Genomic DNA, 13651 nt, shown 5'->3' with positions numbered 1-13651 from the left:
CTTCCCCTAGAATGTTTTCAACATGTTGAAAGAAATTCAAAATCTAAAAATACAAATCTGCCAGCCAAGTGTGGTGTGTCAACATTGGCATATACATGCAGTCAATGGATGCATAAGATCCAGTCTGCTCAATCCTGAGTCTGGTGACCCAGCCAACCAAGATCTGCCGTCCTGTTCTACTAAGGATGTCACTCTCCCTTCCTGTTCTGCTGAGGATGTCGCTCTGCCTTCCTGCTCTGCTGGAGACATTGCTCTGCTTTCCTGTTCAGTTGAGGACATTGGTTTGCCTTTTCACCCCACTGAAGACGTTGCTCTGCCTTCTCTCCCCACTGAAGCTGACGATACAGCTTCCCACACCTGGGTGCTGTCTAGCGACCTCGGTGAGCCTGCCCCAGCCTCATGCCTGCCACTCGGCTCCTTGAGGAGCCTGTTGGACAATGCCCGCCTCAGGACCTGAGGGGCTGTGAAGACATTTTGCCCAGAGGGCCAGGACCGCCAGGGGAGGGAGTGTTTTCTGGCACTCTGGGAGTAGCGCTTTTTTTTTTGGGGGGGGGGGGGGGGGGGGGGGGTTTTCTATCACAATTGTGAATGGTGAAGTCTATTTTATTTTTAATTGCTTTATTCAATTCCCATAGAATTTCTTACTTGAATACTACTGATAGACCTACCTGAGAAAATGTATTGTTATCGTGAAATAAGATTGTAGTCATATTGCCCACCCCTAAGCATTAGTATTTTATGATTCCAGTCTTGAATTTCACGTAAAATGGGAAATCTACTTCTTAATGTAGTAAATATCATAAACCCTGCTGATAGGGATGTTTTTTTTTTTTTTCATTTAAGGAATTAAAAGTTACAAGAACAGAGCTGTGTTCAGAAGTGAGTTTGTTGTCATTCATTGACAGATTAAAAGCAATAATAAAGCATGAAGCTTGTTGTTATGACGTGTTGCTAAATGTAACTACTCTATCCTCTCTCTCTTTCTGTCTATAACTATGGGGGAGAGGCATGAAATAACTGAAACCCCGGAAGACACAATATAGTGTGATACAATAATAAAACAGGTTAATTTGTATTTTCATACACTTGTACTGTAATAAAAGTTCTACATATAATGCTATATCCCTTTTTTTCTTTGAAACCATTTTTGATAGGAAACTTGAAGTGCTGAAGACATGAAATAAAAATATTAACTGGCAATGGCAAGATGTAATCGTGGTATATATATATATATATATATATATATATATATATATATATATATATATATATATATATATATATATATATTACATTTATGTTGCCATTGGTTTGTGAAGGTTAAAATATTAATTTAGCAGCTAAGTGTTGAGTTTACAATCGCAATTTCAGTAGCAAATGTAAATTTTACGTTTTAAGTAAAGTGCACTCTGTAAATTACAGTACAATAGATAATGTGTGAGCCAATGTGACCCTGACTACAGTAGACAGCGGACAACCTTGGTAATGTTATGTGATTTAAGTACTATAACTTTCTCAACGTCATTTAATTTACTACCAGAACAACCAGCTGTGTTCTCCTGCTTGACATCGTAAGATATAAATATAACATACCATTGAAAATAGAAACCATGAACACTAGAAAGGCATGCTTGTGATCATTAACATCTATTAAATTTTCAAGTTAGTCAGTGCAGCTAATAATATTAGACAATACAAGTCACCCATTTTCTGACAGTTATCATTTTCAAAATACTTCGCTTGGGTGAAATAATCATAATTCCTACATGTGATATCAGACAAGTGATATTATCTATCTATCTATCTATCTATCTATCTATCTATCTATCTATCTATCTATCTATCTATCTCTGTCTGTCTGTCTATCTATCTATAGTAGAATAAGATTAGATTAGATTATTCATGAAGACAATGTCAACAGTCTTACATGAAATACAAAAACACAGAAATTACAGGAATTATGTTATCAAAAGATCACAGAAAAGATTACACAAATGACAATATAGATATGCATGAAAGCATACACATGCAGGTCAAGAGCTTCAGTTAAAATTCACATCAAACATCAGAATGGGAAAATGTGATCTCTTTGACTGTTACCATCTAGACAGTTGAAGATAAGAGAAATAAAATTACCAAGTCTTTTTCGTGTCTTCATCTGTCCAGTTTGGGTGAGCCTAAGCCAATGAAACCCTCAGATTCCTGTTCTTGGTTGACAGGAGTGGAACCTGATGTATGAGCCCACTCACCTCAAGGTTCAATATTTTGTGCATACTGAGATGCTTTTCTGCTTACCATGTTTGTAATGAAATATCATTTGAGTTACTATGTCTTTCCTGGCAGCTCGAACCAATCTGGCCATTTTCCTCTGACATTTCTTATCAGCAAGGTGTTTCCACTACAGAACTGTCACTCACTTAATATATATATATATATATATATATATATATATATATATATATATATATATATATATATATATATATACACACACACACATACACTATTCTGTGTAACTCTAGAAACTTTTGTCTGTGAAAATCCCAGGAGATCATCAGTTTATGAAATACTCAATCCAGTCCATCTAGCCTTGACAACCATGCCACAATGATCAAAGTCACACTTTTTCTTAGGAACACCGGTACACCTGCTTATTTATGCACTTATCCAATCAGCCAATCATGTGGCAGTAGCACAATGCATACAATCATGTAGATACAGATCAAGATCCTCAGTTAATGTTTACAAACATCAGAATGGGGAAAATGTGATCTCTGTGACTTTAACTTGAAGATAAGACAAAAAAAATCACCTGGTCTTTTTCTGGCAAAGACAACCATGCCATAATGATCAAAATCACAGAGATCACACTTTTTCTTCACTCTGATGTTTGATTAACTGAACACTAACATTAGCTGAAGCTCTTGACCTGTATCTGTTTGATTTTATGCATTGTATTGCTGCCACATGATTAGCTGATTGGATAACCGTATAAATGAGCAGGTGTCCAGGTATTCCTGATAAAGTAGACAGTGAGGTATATTACCTGTAAGGTAATTTGTAGCTTTTGGTTAAATTGTTCAATTAAACACAGTAGAAGATCCACACTATCCATATGGTGAAAGTAAATATTCATGGACTTCCTTGAATATAAAATTCCCCACTGCAAAATGCTGCCCAGTCATTCCACTTCCATCTAAGGGCCATGATCTATCGATAGCATAGTGTGACAATTTATAACAAAAATCATGGACCCTTGAGCTTTGTCCAGAAGGATTAGGCAACTTTTCACACATCTTCTCATGACTACTGAAGGTCAGGGTTATTAAAAGTGCTAGGATATCCATCTCAGGCCATGTAAATGTCACCCTCTGTTTTGGCTATGTTCATTTCGATTTTAATGATGCAAATAGGACTCATACAGTTATCTTTATTGGGAATCTAACATGAATACTGGAGAAAATATAAACCCTTCAGTACTGTGCAAGTCTAGGCACTCTTTTTAAAAAAAAATTATCTTGAATGATTATTTTATCACTTCTGCATTAGTGAGTGAGTGAAACAAATAAGTTTAAGCTGTCAGGTATTTTCTGCAAAAACAGAAGCAGGTACAACAGTCTTCAGACAATCTGTGGAAGATTCTCCAAAGTGCTTTGAAAAACTTACCAGCCAATTTCTTTCTAAAGCTAACAAATTGTAAATGAGATGACTGGTGCATTTTTAAAAAAAGATAAGGGTTGTCACACCAAATATTCACTTTGTGTAATTTACTACTTTTTAAAATGTTTTTTTTTATGACTTTTGAGGGCATCTTTGCTTTACAGCATGTTTTGTATATATAATGCACACAGCACGTAATGAATATATACTGATCAGCCATAACATTAAAATGACCTGCCTAATATTGTGTAGGCCCCCCTTGTGCCCCAAAACATCTCTGACCTGTTGAGGCATGGACTACTCAAGAATTCTGAAAGTGTGCTGTGGTATCTGGCACCAAGACATTAACAGCAGATCCTTTAAGTCCTGTAAGTTGCAATGTGGGGCCTCCATGGATCGGACTTGTTCATCCAGCACATCCCACAGATGCTTGATTGTTTCGACTTCTGGAGAATTTGGAGGCCAGTTCGACACCTTGAACTATTTGTCATGTTCCTCAAATAATTTTTGCAGTGTGGCAGGGCACATTATCCTGCTGAAAGAGGCCACTGCCATTAGGGAATACCGTTGCCATGAAGGAGTGTACTTGGTCTGCAACAATGTTTGGGTAGGTTGTATCTGTCAAAGTAATATCCACTTGAATGCCAGGACCCAATGTTTCCCAGCAGAACATTGCCCAGAGCATCACACTTCCTCCGCCGGCTTGCCATAATGCAGCCTGGTTCCATCTCTTCCCCTTTAAGCAACACACGCACCCGGAGCCCACGAGATGTAAAAGAAAACATGATTTATCAGACCAGGCCACCTTCTTCCACTGCTTCATGGGGTAAGGGGTCAGCATGGGAACTCCAAATGGTATGTGGCTATGTAGCCCCATATGCAGCAAGCTGCAATGCACTGTGTTCTGACACCTTTTTTTCATAGGCAGCATGAAATTTTTTTAAGCAATATGTGCCACAGTAGCTTTTCTGTGGTATCAGAACAGACAAGATAGCTTTTGTTCCCCACTTGCATCATTGAGTGGTGCACAGTGGTTAAGTGGTTTGCACGATCGGGTCACACCATCAGCGTTGGGGATTCAAATCCCACTGCTGCTCTGTGTGTGCAGAGTTTGCATGTTCTCCCCGTGCTGTGGGGGTTTCCTCCGGGTACTCCGATTTCCTCCCCTAGTTCAAAGACATGCATGGTAGGCTGATTGGCATGTCCAAAGTGTCCGTAGTGTGTGAATGGGTGTGTGAATGTGTATGCGATTGTGCCCAGCGATGGATTGGCACCCAGTCCAGTGAAATAAATTACAGACTACCTCTTAGCAGATTCCACCCTGAACTGTGTTAGGATAAGTTGTTCCCCAAAAAGGCAGAATTATCAAAGGGACAATTTATCTGAGTCTCAGCAATATGTGTATAATACCACCTAAAATGACATTCACACAGTTATAGCATGGGAGCGGCTGTGGGACATCAAGAACATCCCTGAACAAAGGGCTATGTGACTGTAATTAGCATTCAGAAAGACATCTGTCTCGATAATCCTATCACCTCACCATTTAAGATCACACCTGTAACAACATCCGTACTGTGAGAACAGAAAGTGATCACATAAAATGTGATCCGTAATTTACATTTAGAATGAAACTTCATTTACATTACATATAGAAAACCTGGTTTGAAACGGTATAAAATGTCTGTGTTGATATTATTCGGGGTTTACTTTGACTCTGACGAACCCAAAGTGCTTAATGTACATTGTTACTGCCATGTTGTAAAAAGTTATTCTTTTTTGAGATTATCGACATCCTCTTCATTTTTTCTTACACCAGGGTGTACCCTGCCTTGTGCCTGATGCACCCTGGGATAGGCTCCAGGTTCTCCATGACCCTGAAGGATAACCGGTATAGAAAATGGATGGATGGATGCATCAATGAGCCTTGGGCAACCATGATCCTGTCACTGGTTCCTTGGTTGTCCTTCCTTGGACTACTTTTGGTAGGTACTAACCACTGCATAGTGGGAACACTGAACAAGGTTTGTCGTTTTGGAGATACTCTGACCCAGTCGTCTCACAATTTGGCCCTGGTCAAAGTCACTCAGATCCTTATGCTTGCCTATTTTTCCTGCTTACAACACATCAACTTTGAGAACTGACTGTTCACTTGCTACCTAATATTTCCCACCCCTTGATAGTTCCATTGTAATGAGATAATAAATATTATTCACTTCATCTGTCAGTGGTTTTAATGTTATGGCTGATTGGTGTATAACTTGTCTCATAATCAGATATCAGTGTGATGGTCTGCAGTGAAAGATGTGCATTATTATGTTTTTTCTTCTCTCCCTCTCAGTATAATTTTCACCATTTACAGAAACTGAATTATTGTATATGTGTAAGTACCCATGCTGAAGAGAAAATATAGCAGGTTCTTTATTTTCAGAGGGTTTTTGCCCTAAACTAAGCTTAGCTCAGAAAAATGAAATGACAATTTATTGAATTAAATGTACACACTGCAGCCTTACTTTGCACAGCAGCTTAATTAGAATTTATGTTTACCTCTCTGGGTAGTTTTAATAATAATAATAATAATAATAATAATAATTATTATTATTATTATTATTATTATTATTATTATTATTATTATTATTATTATAAGTTAAATTTTCATAGAGCCTTTCCAGAGCTCAAGGACACTTTATAATAGTAATACCATAATACAGAAACAATCATAGACAAAAACTAAAAGTGAAAAACAATGAACACAAAAATGAAAAACACAGTACAGATAGTACAGTCACTGAGAGCAAAATGCATAGCAATACATTATGACAAATATCACTGAGAAAATATATATGTTTTAAGTTGAGATTTTAACTCAGAGATAGAAGTGATGCTGCGGAAAGTTGGAGGGAGTGAATTCTAGATCTTGGGTACTACTACACTGAAAGACCTGCCACCCATAGTAGAGAGAAAACTGTACTCAGAGAGGAGTCTGAACCCGTGAAGTGGTTTAAATGTAAGCAGCATTATTTTACATTTAACGTGAAACGAAACTGGTAGCCAGTGCAGTTCAGACAGGATAGGAGCTGAGTGCTTGGTATGTGTAAGAAGTCTAGCGGCAAAGTTTTGAATATATTGCAACCTAGCAATATAATTAGCAGGTAAAAAAGTGAGGAGTGCACTGCAAAAGTCAAGACGTGAGGATATAAATGCATGAACCAGTGTTTCAGCGTCTTTGAGGCTAATGAAGGGATGGAGGAGAGCAATGCGATGAAGGTGAAAGAATTAGTGATGTGTTGTTCATGAACAATTCGTTCATTTTGAATGAATCTTTAATATGACTTGGGAACAATGAGTTCATTTTTGACCGTGCATGCGCTGCAACTTTCCCATGGGATCTGTACCGGAGACTGAAAATATTAGTTCACCTCTCCAGTCTTTGGGTTCGAGTCGTTCGTTCTTCCAGTGATTTGTAGATTTGAATGTCATCAGCATAAAGTGGTAACTGAAGCCGTGGTGGCGAATAAGTTTACCCAAAGGCATTATATATATAATGAATAGTAGAGATCCAAGAACTGATCCCTGAGGGTCACCTAATTTCAGAGATACAGTAGGCGACTGACAGTCCTGCATTGAAATGGAAAATGGTCTTATGTGTTAAGGTGAGCTGGAGCCGAGTAGTTTAGTATTACGATGTGTAATCAGGGAGAGGACTGAAAAAATGCTTCACTGACTCACTCATCAGGATACACTCTCATACCCCTTTGCCCACTCAGACACTCTTTTCTCTAACTCCATCCATCTACAAAGGGAGGATACATTTGTTGGTGAAGCCAAGGTTGAGTGTAAGCAACAACTGTCACACAGACACACACACACACACACACACACACGCACGCACACACGTTGCTCAAAGTATTTATTACCTACACAACTCAGAGGCGCAGAGATATCAGGGGAGCACAGAACATTACACATCGAGGACAACACACAGGACAAAGAACAGGTAGGTTGTTTTCTCTATGCTTTCATTGGAAGATTACTGACAGTCAAATTATGATTAAGAAGGAAAAATAATTAAGAAGGTTAACCTACCTCTGTGTGGCTCTAGGCTTTTTAAGAACATAAATAAATAACTCAATCAATAACATAGTGTAGCACTCAGGGTAGGTGGACTAGCTTTATTTTCTGTAATGCTCTTTTTGGATGTATATCTGCAGGTTAGATGAATTTAGCAACTGTGGACCTGTTAAAAACCTCAAATGACCTTGAATGTGGTGTTGAAGTGAAGTTAGCATTCTCAAGCTTACATTGATTTACCCATAGTTATGAGCATTTTATGAATCTTGTTAGACCACCTCTAAGTACCCAATAAATGTCTGAGGCATTCATTTGGCAGTCACACATGCAGTCATTTAAGTTGTGGCCAGTAAGTTCATGTTCTCGGTTCATGTCCAACTTATTTCTCAGTTCATGTTTCGCGGTGCAGAATCTGAGAACTGGTCAGCTGGTATGAAGTCACAGAAGACGGTAATGGGGTGAAAGCTAACTATAGATGCGGGCAATAGATCAAAATGTTACACGGTATGGTAATGTGGGAGGGGTCTGAAATGCCTATGTCATGTATTATGCAATTTGATGTGCAGCCAGTTATTGCATTTAGTTACATGTGTAAGTACATGACAGATAGGACACCAATACATATATGGTGAAAGAGTTGGAGTTTACTAATGATCTAAGGCAGGGGTTCCCAAACTTTTCCAGGGCAAGGCCCCCCAAATGGCATTAACATTTTACCAAGGCCCCCCTTTTGCAAGATGTCTTTAGAACACATTAAAAATACAAACTTCTGAATATATGCCCCCTTTTTAAATTAATAATTACATATTACATCTTTAAATTAGGAATTGATTGTGTGTGTATGTGGTTGTCTGAGAGTGAGAATTTATTTTTCACACCAAATTTTTGAGGCCCCCCGGCGCCCCCTGATGGCCCCCACTTTGAAAACCACTGATCTAAGGGACATTGCAAAGACCTTGTCCCTGTCAGTACAATGGGTTCGATTATATGCAGAAGGGAAGTTCATGGAACCACAACCAATCATCCCTGGACAGGTGTGCAACACAAGATTTCACAATGCACTCTCAGACTAATGATAACTAAGGTAAAACAGAAGCCAGCAGTCACTTGAAAAGAGTTGCAGGATGATCTGAAAGCAGCAGGAATAACAGTTACACAGAGAAAATAAGCAATGAACTGCACCCCAGTCATCTCCTTTCCTACACCCCATGAAATTTTTACAAAGAAGCACATGTGCATCTAAAACATTTGGGCTGCGTTCAAAATCACATACTATGACAGTACCTACTGCAGTTGATTCAGTACCTACGTACTGATCAGTATTTGTGTGTCATAAATACAATCCAGATGTACTACATCTGCCATCTTGGTATTGTTATGTGACCTACAACTTAAAATGAGCTGATGTGACGGTCCTGCTGCCTTATGGTATGGAGCAGTGTCCATCCGGGTATTTCTCGCCTACTCTTTTATGAATACTGACAATTCGGACATACTACTCCTTTGGCTTACTGCTTTTTAGTTACTGCATAGTAGGGTAGTAGGGATATTTGGATGCAGCCTTGGACAAATCAGAACTCGTTTGGAACAAAATTCTCTGGCCAGATAAAACAGAAATAGAACTCTTTGGCAATAATTCAGCTTGTCAAGTTTGGAGAAAGAAGGGTTGTGCGTATGATCCCAGAAATGGAGGTGGGAGCATCATGATATGGTGCTGCTTCTCGGCAAACTGGGGAAGTACTGGGGAACTACGTGTCATTGAAGGAATTATGAATGGAGTGATGTACCACACCACATTAGAGGAGAATTTAATGTCATTGGCCAATAAACTGAATCTGGGGAGAAGATGGGGATTTCAGCAAGACAATGATCCTAAACATGCAACCAAGATAACTGAAGAAGGCCTTGCATGGCAGACTGAAGGAATAAACCCCCTAAAACAAGCAACACCTGAAAGAGGCTGTGGTAAATGCCTAGAAAAGCATCACAAAAGAAAAACCCAACAGTTTGGTGATGTCAGTGAGTTGCAGGCATGATGCAGTTATTACAAGCAAGGGATATGCAACCAAATATTAAGTGTTATTTACTTCAATTTACTTATAGACTTCATATACTTTTGCTTTATAGTCTGATACAAAAGGTTCTATGTTCTATGTTGTTTAACACATCTAGATGTAAATACCAGGAAATGAAAGCAGAAATCCTAAACTCTCGTCACGTATCCATCTTTTTATCTCAAACCCAAATATTTCCAAATATTCCAGAGGGGACTGTAGTATTACATGACTAAACAAAAGTAAAATAAAATGATAAACAAATACACATCTTTTGCATCAAAAAATACAGTATAACCAGCAAGAATTCTCTTTGGTGTCAAGAGGGACAAAATAGAGAGTCAAAGACCCTGAAGGTGTGCAGTGATTTTATTTAGCAAAACATTATAAGGTCATTTGACTTATGCAGTTAACTTCCACACCACGTTTATTGCCCCATGGTAACAGCTGCAGCGCATACTGAGGGGTAATTATGTTATGAAACATGGCTCTGATTTCGCACCACATCAAAAAATACCCCTTTTCCTACATACAGTACATCTTATCAGAGAGCTGGTTGGAGAGCCCATAATAGCATAGTCTGTCTCATCAAGTCTCCCTCAGTCGATATACAGCTAATGTAAGTTGTTGAACACTGTCTTTAAACTAAATTAATCTGTCATGAAAATAGATTAACTGATCACTTACTAAAAACATGTGATACTGGGTCAGGCAGTGGTACTGAGATGAGGTGTTGTGTAAGTTGGAATAGCCCACACCTCTTCCCCCTCCACAGGGAGCTTGAATTTCCAGCTGCTCTACTTGAGACTGTCAAAGGACACTGGTTCATTTTCAGGCATCAGCATTAGCCAAGAAACCTTAGCCATAGCCCTAAAAAGCGTGTAGGATATACTACAGTAGATAAACTAGACACATTCAAGACAAATTATAATAATGAAATGACCATTTATTTGAAAAGGGCTGAAATAATAGTTGAATGTCTTATTTAAATACATAAATCTATTTGGAATTCTAAAATATGTAGATAATTTTAAGACAAATACACATCAACTGTATAATTTATAAAATCCTAAATGTTTTATGTATTAATACTATTTTAATTATACATGCAGTTTAGGAAAGTGCACTCACCAAAAAAAAAGAAGAAAAAAACCCCAGATCTTTTGCAACTTATATAACTCTTCACCCCTTATCTAAACAAACCACTACCGAGACTTTCAACTCAGAGCTGCCATAAGCTTGAGTTTTACACCAGAGATATGCGCATGATGAGAAGTATGCCTTGTGAAGTTTTTATGTCAGGATCATCAACAAAGCCAATAGTACAGCAACAGAATGAGCTTTCAGTAATTGCCAAGTACAGTAAGTACAGACTATCGCCCAACATACTATAAAGAAGATATCAGTGCTCAAGACTTGTCATCATCACATGCCAAGAGGAGACATATTGTCTGTGTCTGGTGGCATGTTTGTGTGTACTTGTGTATTTTTGGGAGAGATGGATGACTGGAGCTGCTGCTTTCTGTTTAAAATTGGACATAAACAGAAGGTTTTAGAATGGTAAATATTTAAAACAAAGAAAGTAAATGTTCAATATCTTGAATATATAATATTCAAGATTCTGCACAATTTCTAGATCCCTATTTAAACATAAGCAGACATGTGATATTGACCATGTTAACCGTTTTGTACATAAGGTCAGATCAGATTTTCCTTATGTCTAATAGCTTTTATTGAAGTATGCATTCAGACGACACTCCGTTGGATTTGATCTGAAACGGATTATAAGGTTTTGCACAAACTTGGAAATCCATGCCAGCTGGAATGCACACTGTCATTAAAGGGGACATACCAAATAATAAGAAACTCTGAAATGCATGTAAACATTTCAAAGACTCTATTTTCCACTCATGGTATTGTCAATAATATAATTTGTAATGAAAATTGTTGTATAAAATTAGAATAGAGTAGAATGCAAAATAAAAGCATTTTCCCTAGTGGTCTCAAATTTTTGGACCCCACTGTATACAGCAAAAAAAGGAGAATTTTGAAACTGAAAACAAGCAAACCCAAAGAGAGTAGTTTTGTACTAAAGATGGAAATTAATTAATCAACCAATAAAATCTCTCTCTCTCTCTCTCTCTCTCTCTCTCTCTCTCTCTCTCTCTCTCTCTCTCTGTTCCAGTGGCACAGAAATCTTGAGTTACAAAGAAATTTAAAGATTTAAAGATGTGGAAGAGATCAAAAGTTACAGATCAAACTGCCACAGGGCAGGGTGGTAAGTACAACCATGCACTCTGCAGTAGCACTATATCTACTACAGATACCTATAAGCTTTTACCCATCCCCTGACAAAATGACAGAAATCTTAAATCAGCTTTTATGTGTTCCATCTATCTACTGTATCTGTCTGAAGTAGCCATGCAAGTTATTGGCTTTTCATCTGAAATTTTCAGAAAAGCTACCATCAACAGTTAACTCATCTTTCATCATTAAATCACCAAGAACATGCTTTTAGAGAACAATTATATTTACCTATAAGACTTACATCCATGTTGATGCAAAACATTTAGTGAATCAGCTAGTAATACAATTAGTAAAATGGTAAGTAAAATTAAATTTTGGATGAAATAGATGGACACGAGTTTATATGGGGCACAACCACCACAAATAACAGAAACACAAATTCTGAACTTTTCAGAGGTTTAGAGACAAGCATCTCAATTAAAAAAGTTTAATGTTCTATACTAAGTTACAGCAAGTTAAAGTTGAAATGATCACCAAGACTACAGTATTTTAAAGATGTCTGGGTCAACAAGAATGTAACAGTAAAAGAAAAGGCATAAATGGGTTTTATCTTTATGCTTCATCGGTTGACTCTTCAATCAATTGTATGCTTTGGAGCACAACAATTATGTAAGCAATAAAATGTATGTGGCATGCTGTTATAGGAACATAATCAATGACAGGGTGGTGTGATGCTGCTCCAAGAAAGCAGCCATATGCACAAAAAAAGAGTCCCTTAATGGGGCTTTAAAGGTAAATTGGATAATTAAGGGTTCAAAGCCACCTACAATGGTTCTTCATAATCTTTCTAACAGGGAAGAACTGTATTGTAGGGGTCTACAGTGAACCTTTAAGAGTTCCCCCAGAAGAATAACCAAAGAACCCTTAAGTGTTCCACATTTTAGAAGTGCAAACACAGTTATTCTCTCACAAGGTACTCTGTTTTCTTCTCCCTCAAAGTTAATAAGACAAAAAATTATCATGTTACTGAAAAATCACAAAACGCAAACTCATCTGCTCTGCTCCCAATGCAGGAAAATGTAAATGACTAGCTTTACCTCTGAATGTTACCAAACATTCACACTGTCTCTAATGTTAAATAAATTAACATAAATTATGTGTCTCTCTATGTTACCACGTTACAAGTTCATGTGAAATGGTTACTTAGACCATAGCATATTAATATAACTTTATAACCTATGATTTGTCCTGCAGTTGAACTATGGTTATAGGTACTGTTATAGAAAATTAATAATCTTCTGACAATTCAGATTTAAGACTTCAACAGTGCTGTTGTATAAAATTAGCAGTAAATAGAAACATATGATCCTATTATTCTTTTTTCAAACCACTAGTTATGATAATTAATGACTACAATATATTATAGCACCCATGGCCTACTTGATGTCCAGCTCCTAACATATAGGCTTACTAATTTCTGATAATATTCACTATTGATGATGTGTAACATTATCTACATTATGCTTATTTCCTGTGCATTTTGGCAAAACTCCATTTACATTCAATCCTGAATCCATGATTGGATCTACTGGGGTTTTGTTGGCAGAGTTGTTTAGTGT

At 37.5% G+C, this 13651-nt stretch overlaps 1 protein-coding gene across 5 annotated transcripts in view; it reads left to right on the top strand.

Moving 5' to 3' along the window:
- Nucleotides 1–7422: 7422 nt before the first annotated feature.
- igfn1.1 (immunoglobulin like and fibronectin type III domain containing 1, tandem duplicate 1) overlaps nucleotides 7423–13651 on the top strand; it is a 28323-nt gene continuing 22094 nt past the window's right edge. For 2 of the 5 annotated variants that reach the window (XM_017480471.3, XM_047158595.2), the window contains exons 1-2: nucleotides 7425–7657; nucleotides 11971–12063. In XM_017480471.3, the coding sequence (XP_017335960.1) occupies nucleotides 12015–12063 (49 nt within the window). In that variant the 5' untranslated portion in view covers nucleotides 7425–7657; nucleotides 11971–12014. Of the gene's footprint in view, nucleotides 7658–11970; nucleotides 12064–13651 lie in introns of all 5 variants that reach the window. The other 3 variants (XM_017480470.3, XM_017480469.3, XM_017480472.3) reach the window with 3 other exon arrangements.

This window comes from Ictalurus punctatus, chromosome 11, assembly GCF_001660625.3.
Source record: "Ictalurus punctatus breed USDA103 chromosome 11, Coco_2.0, whole genome shotgun sequence".
Lineage (NCBI taxonomy): Eukaryota > Metazoa > Chordata > Actinopteri > Siluriformes > Ictaluridae > Ictalurus > Ictalurus punctatus.
Note: the sequence above shows the minus strand (reverse complement) of the source record. Positions and strands in the feature narration are given on the sequence as shown.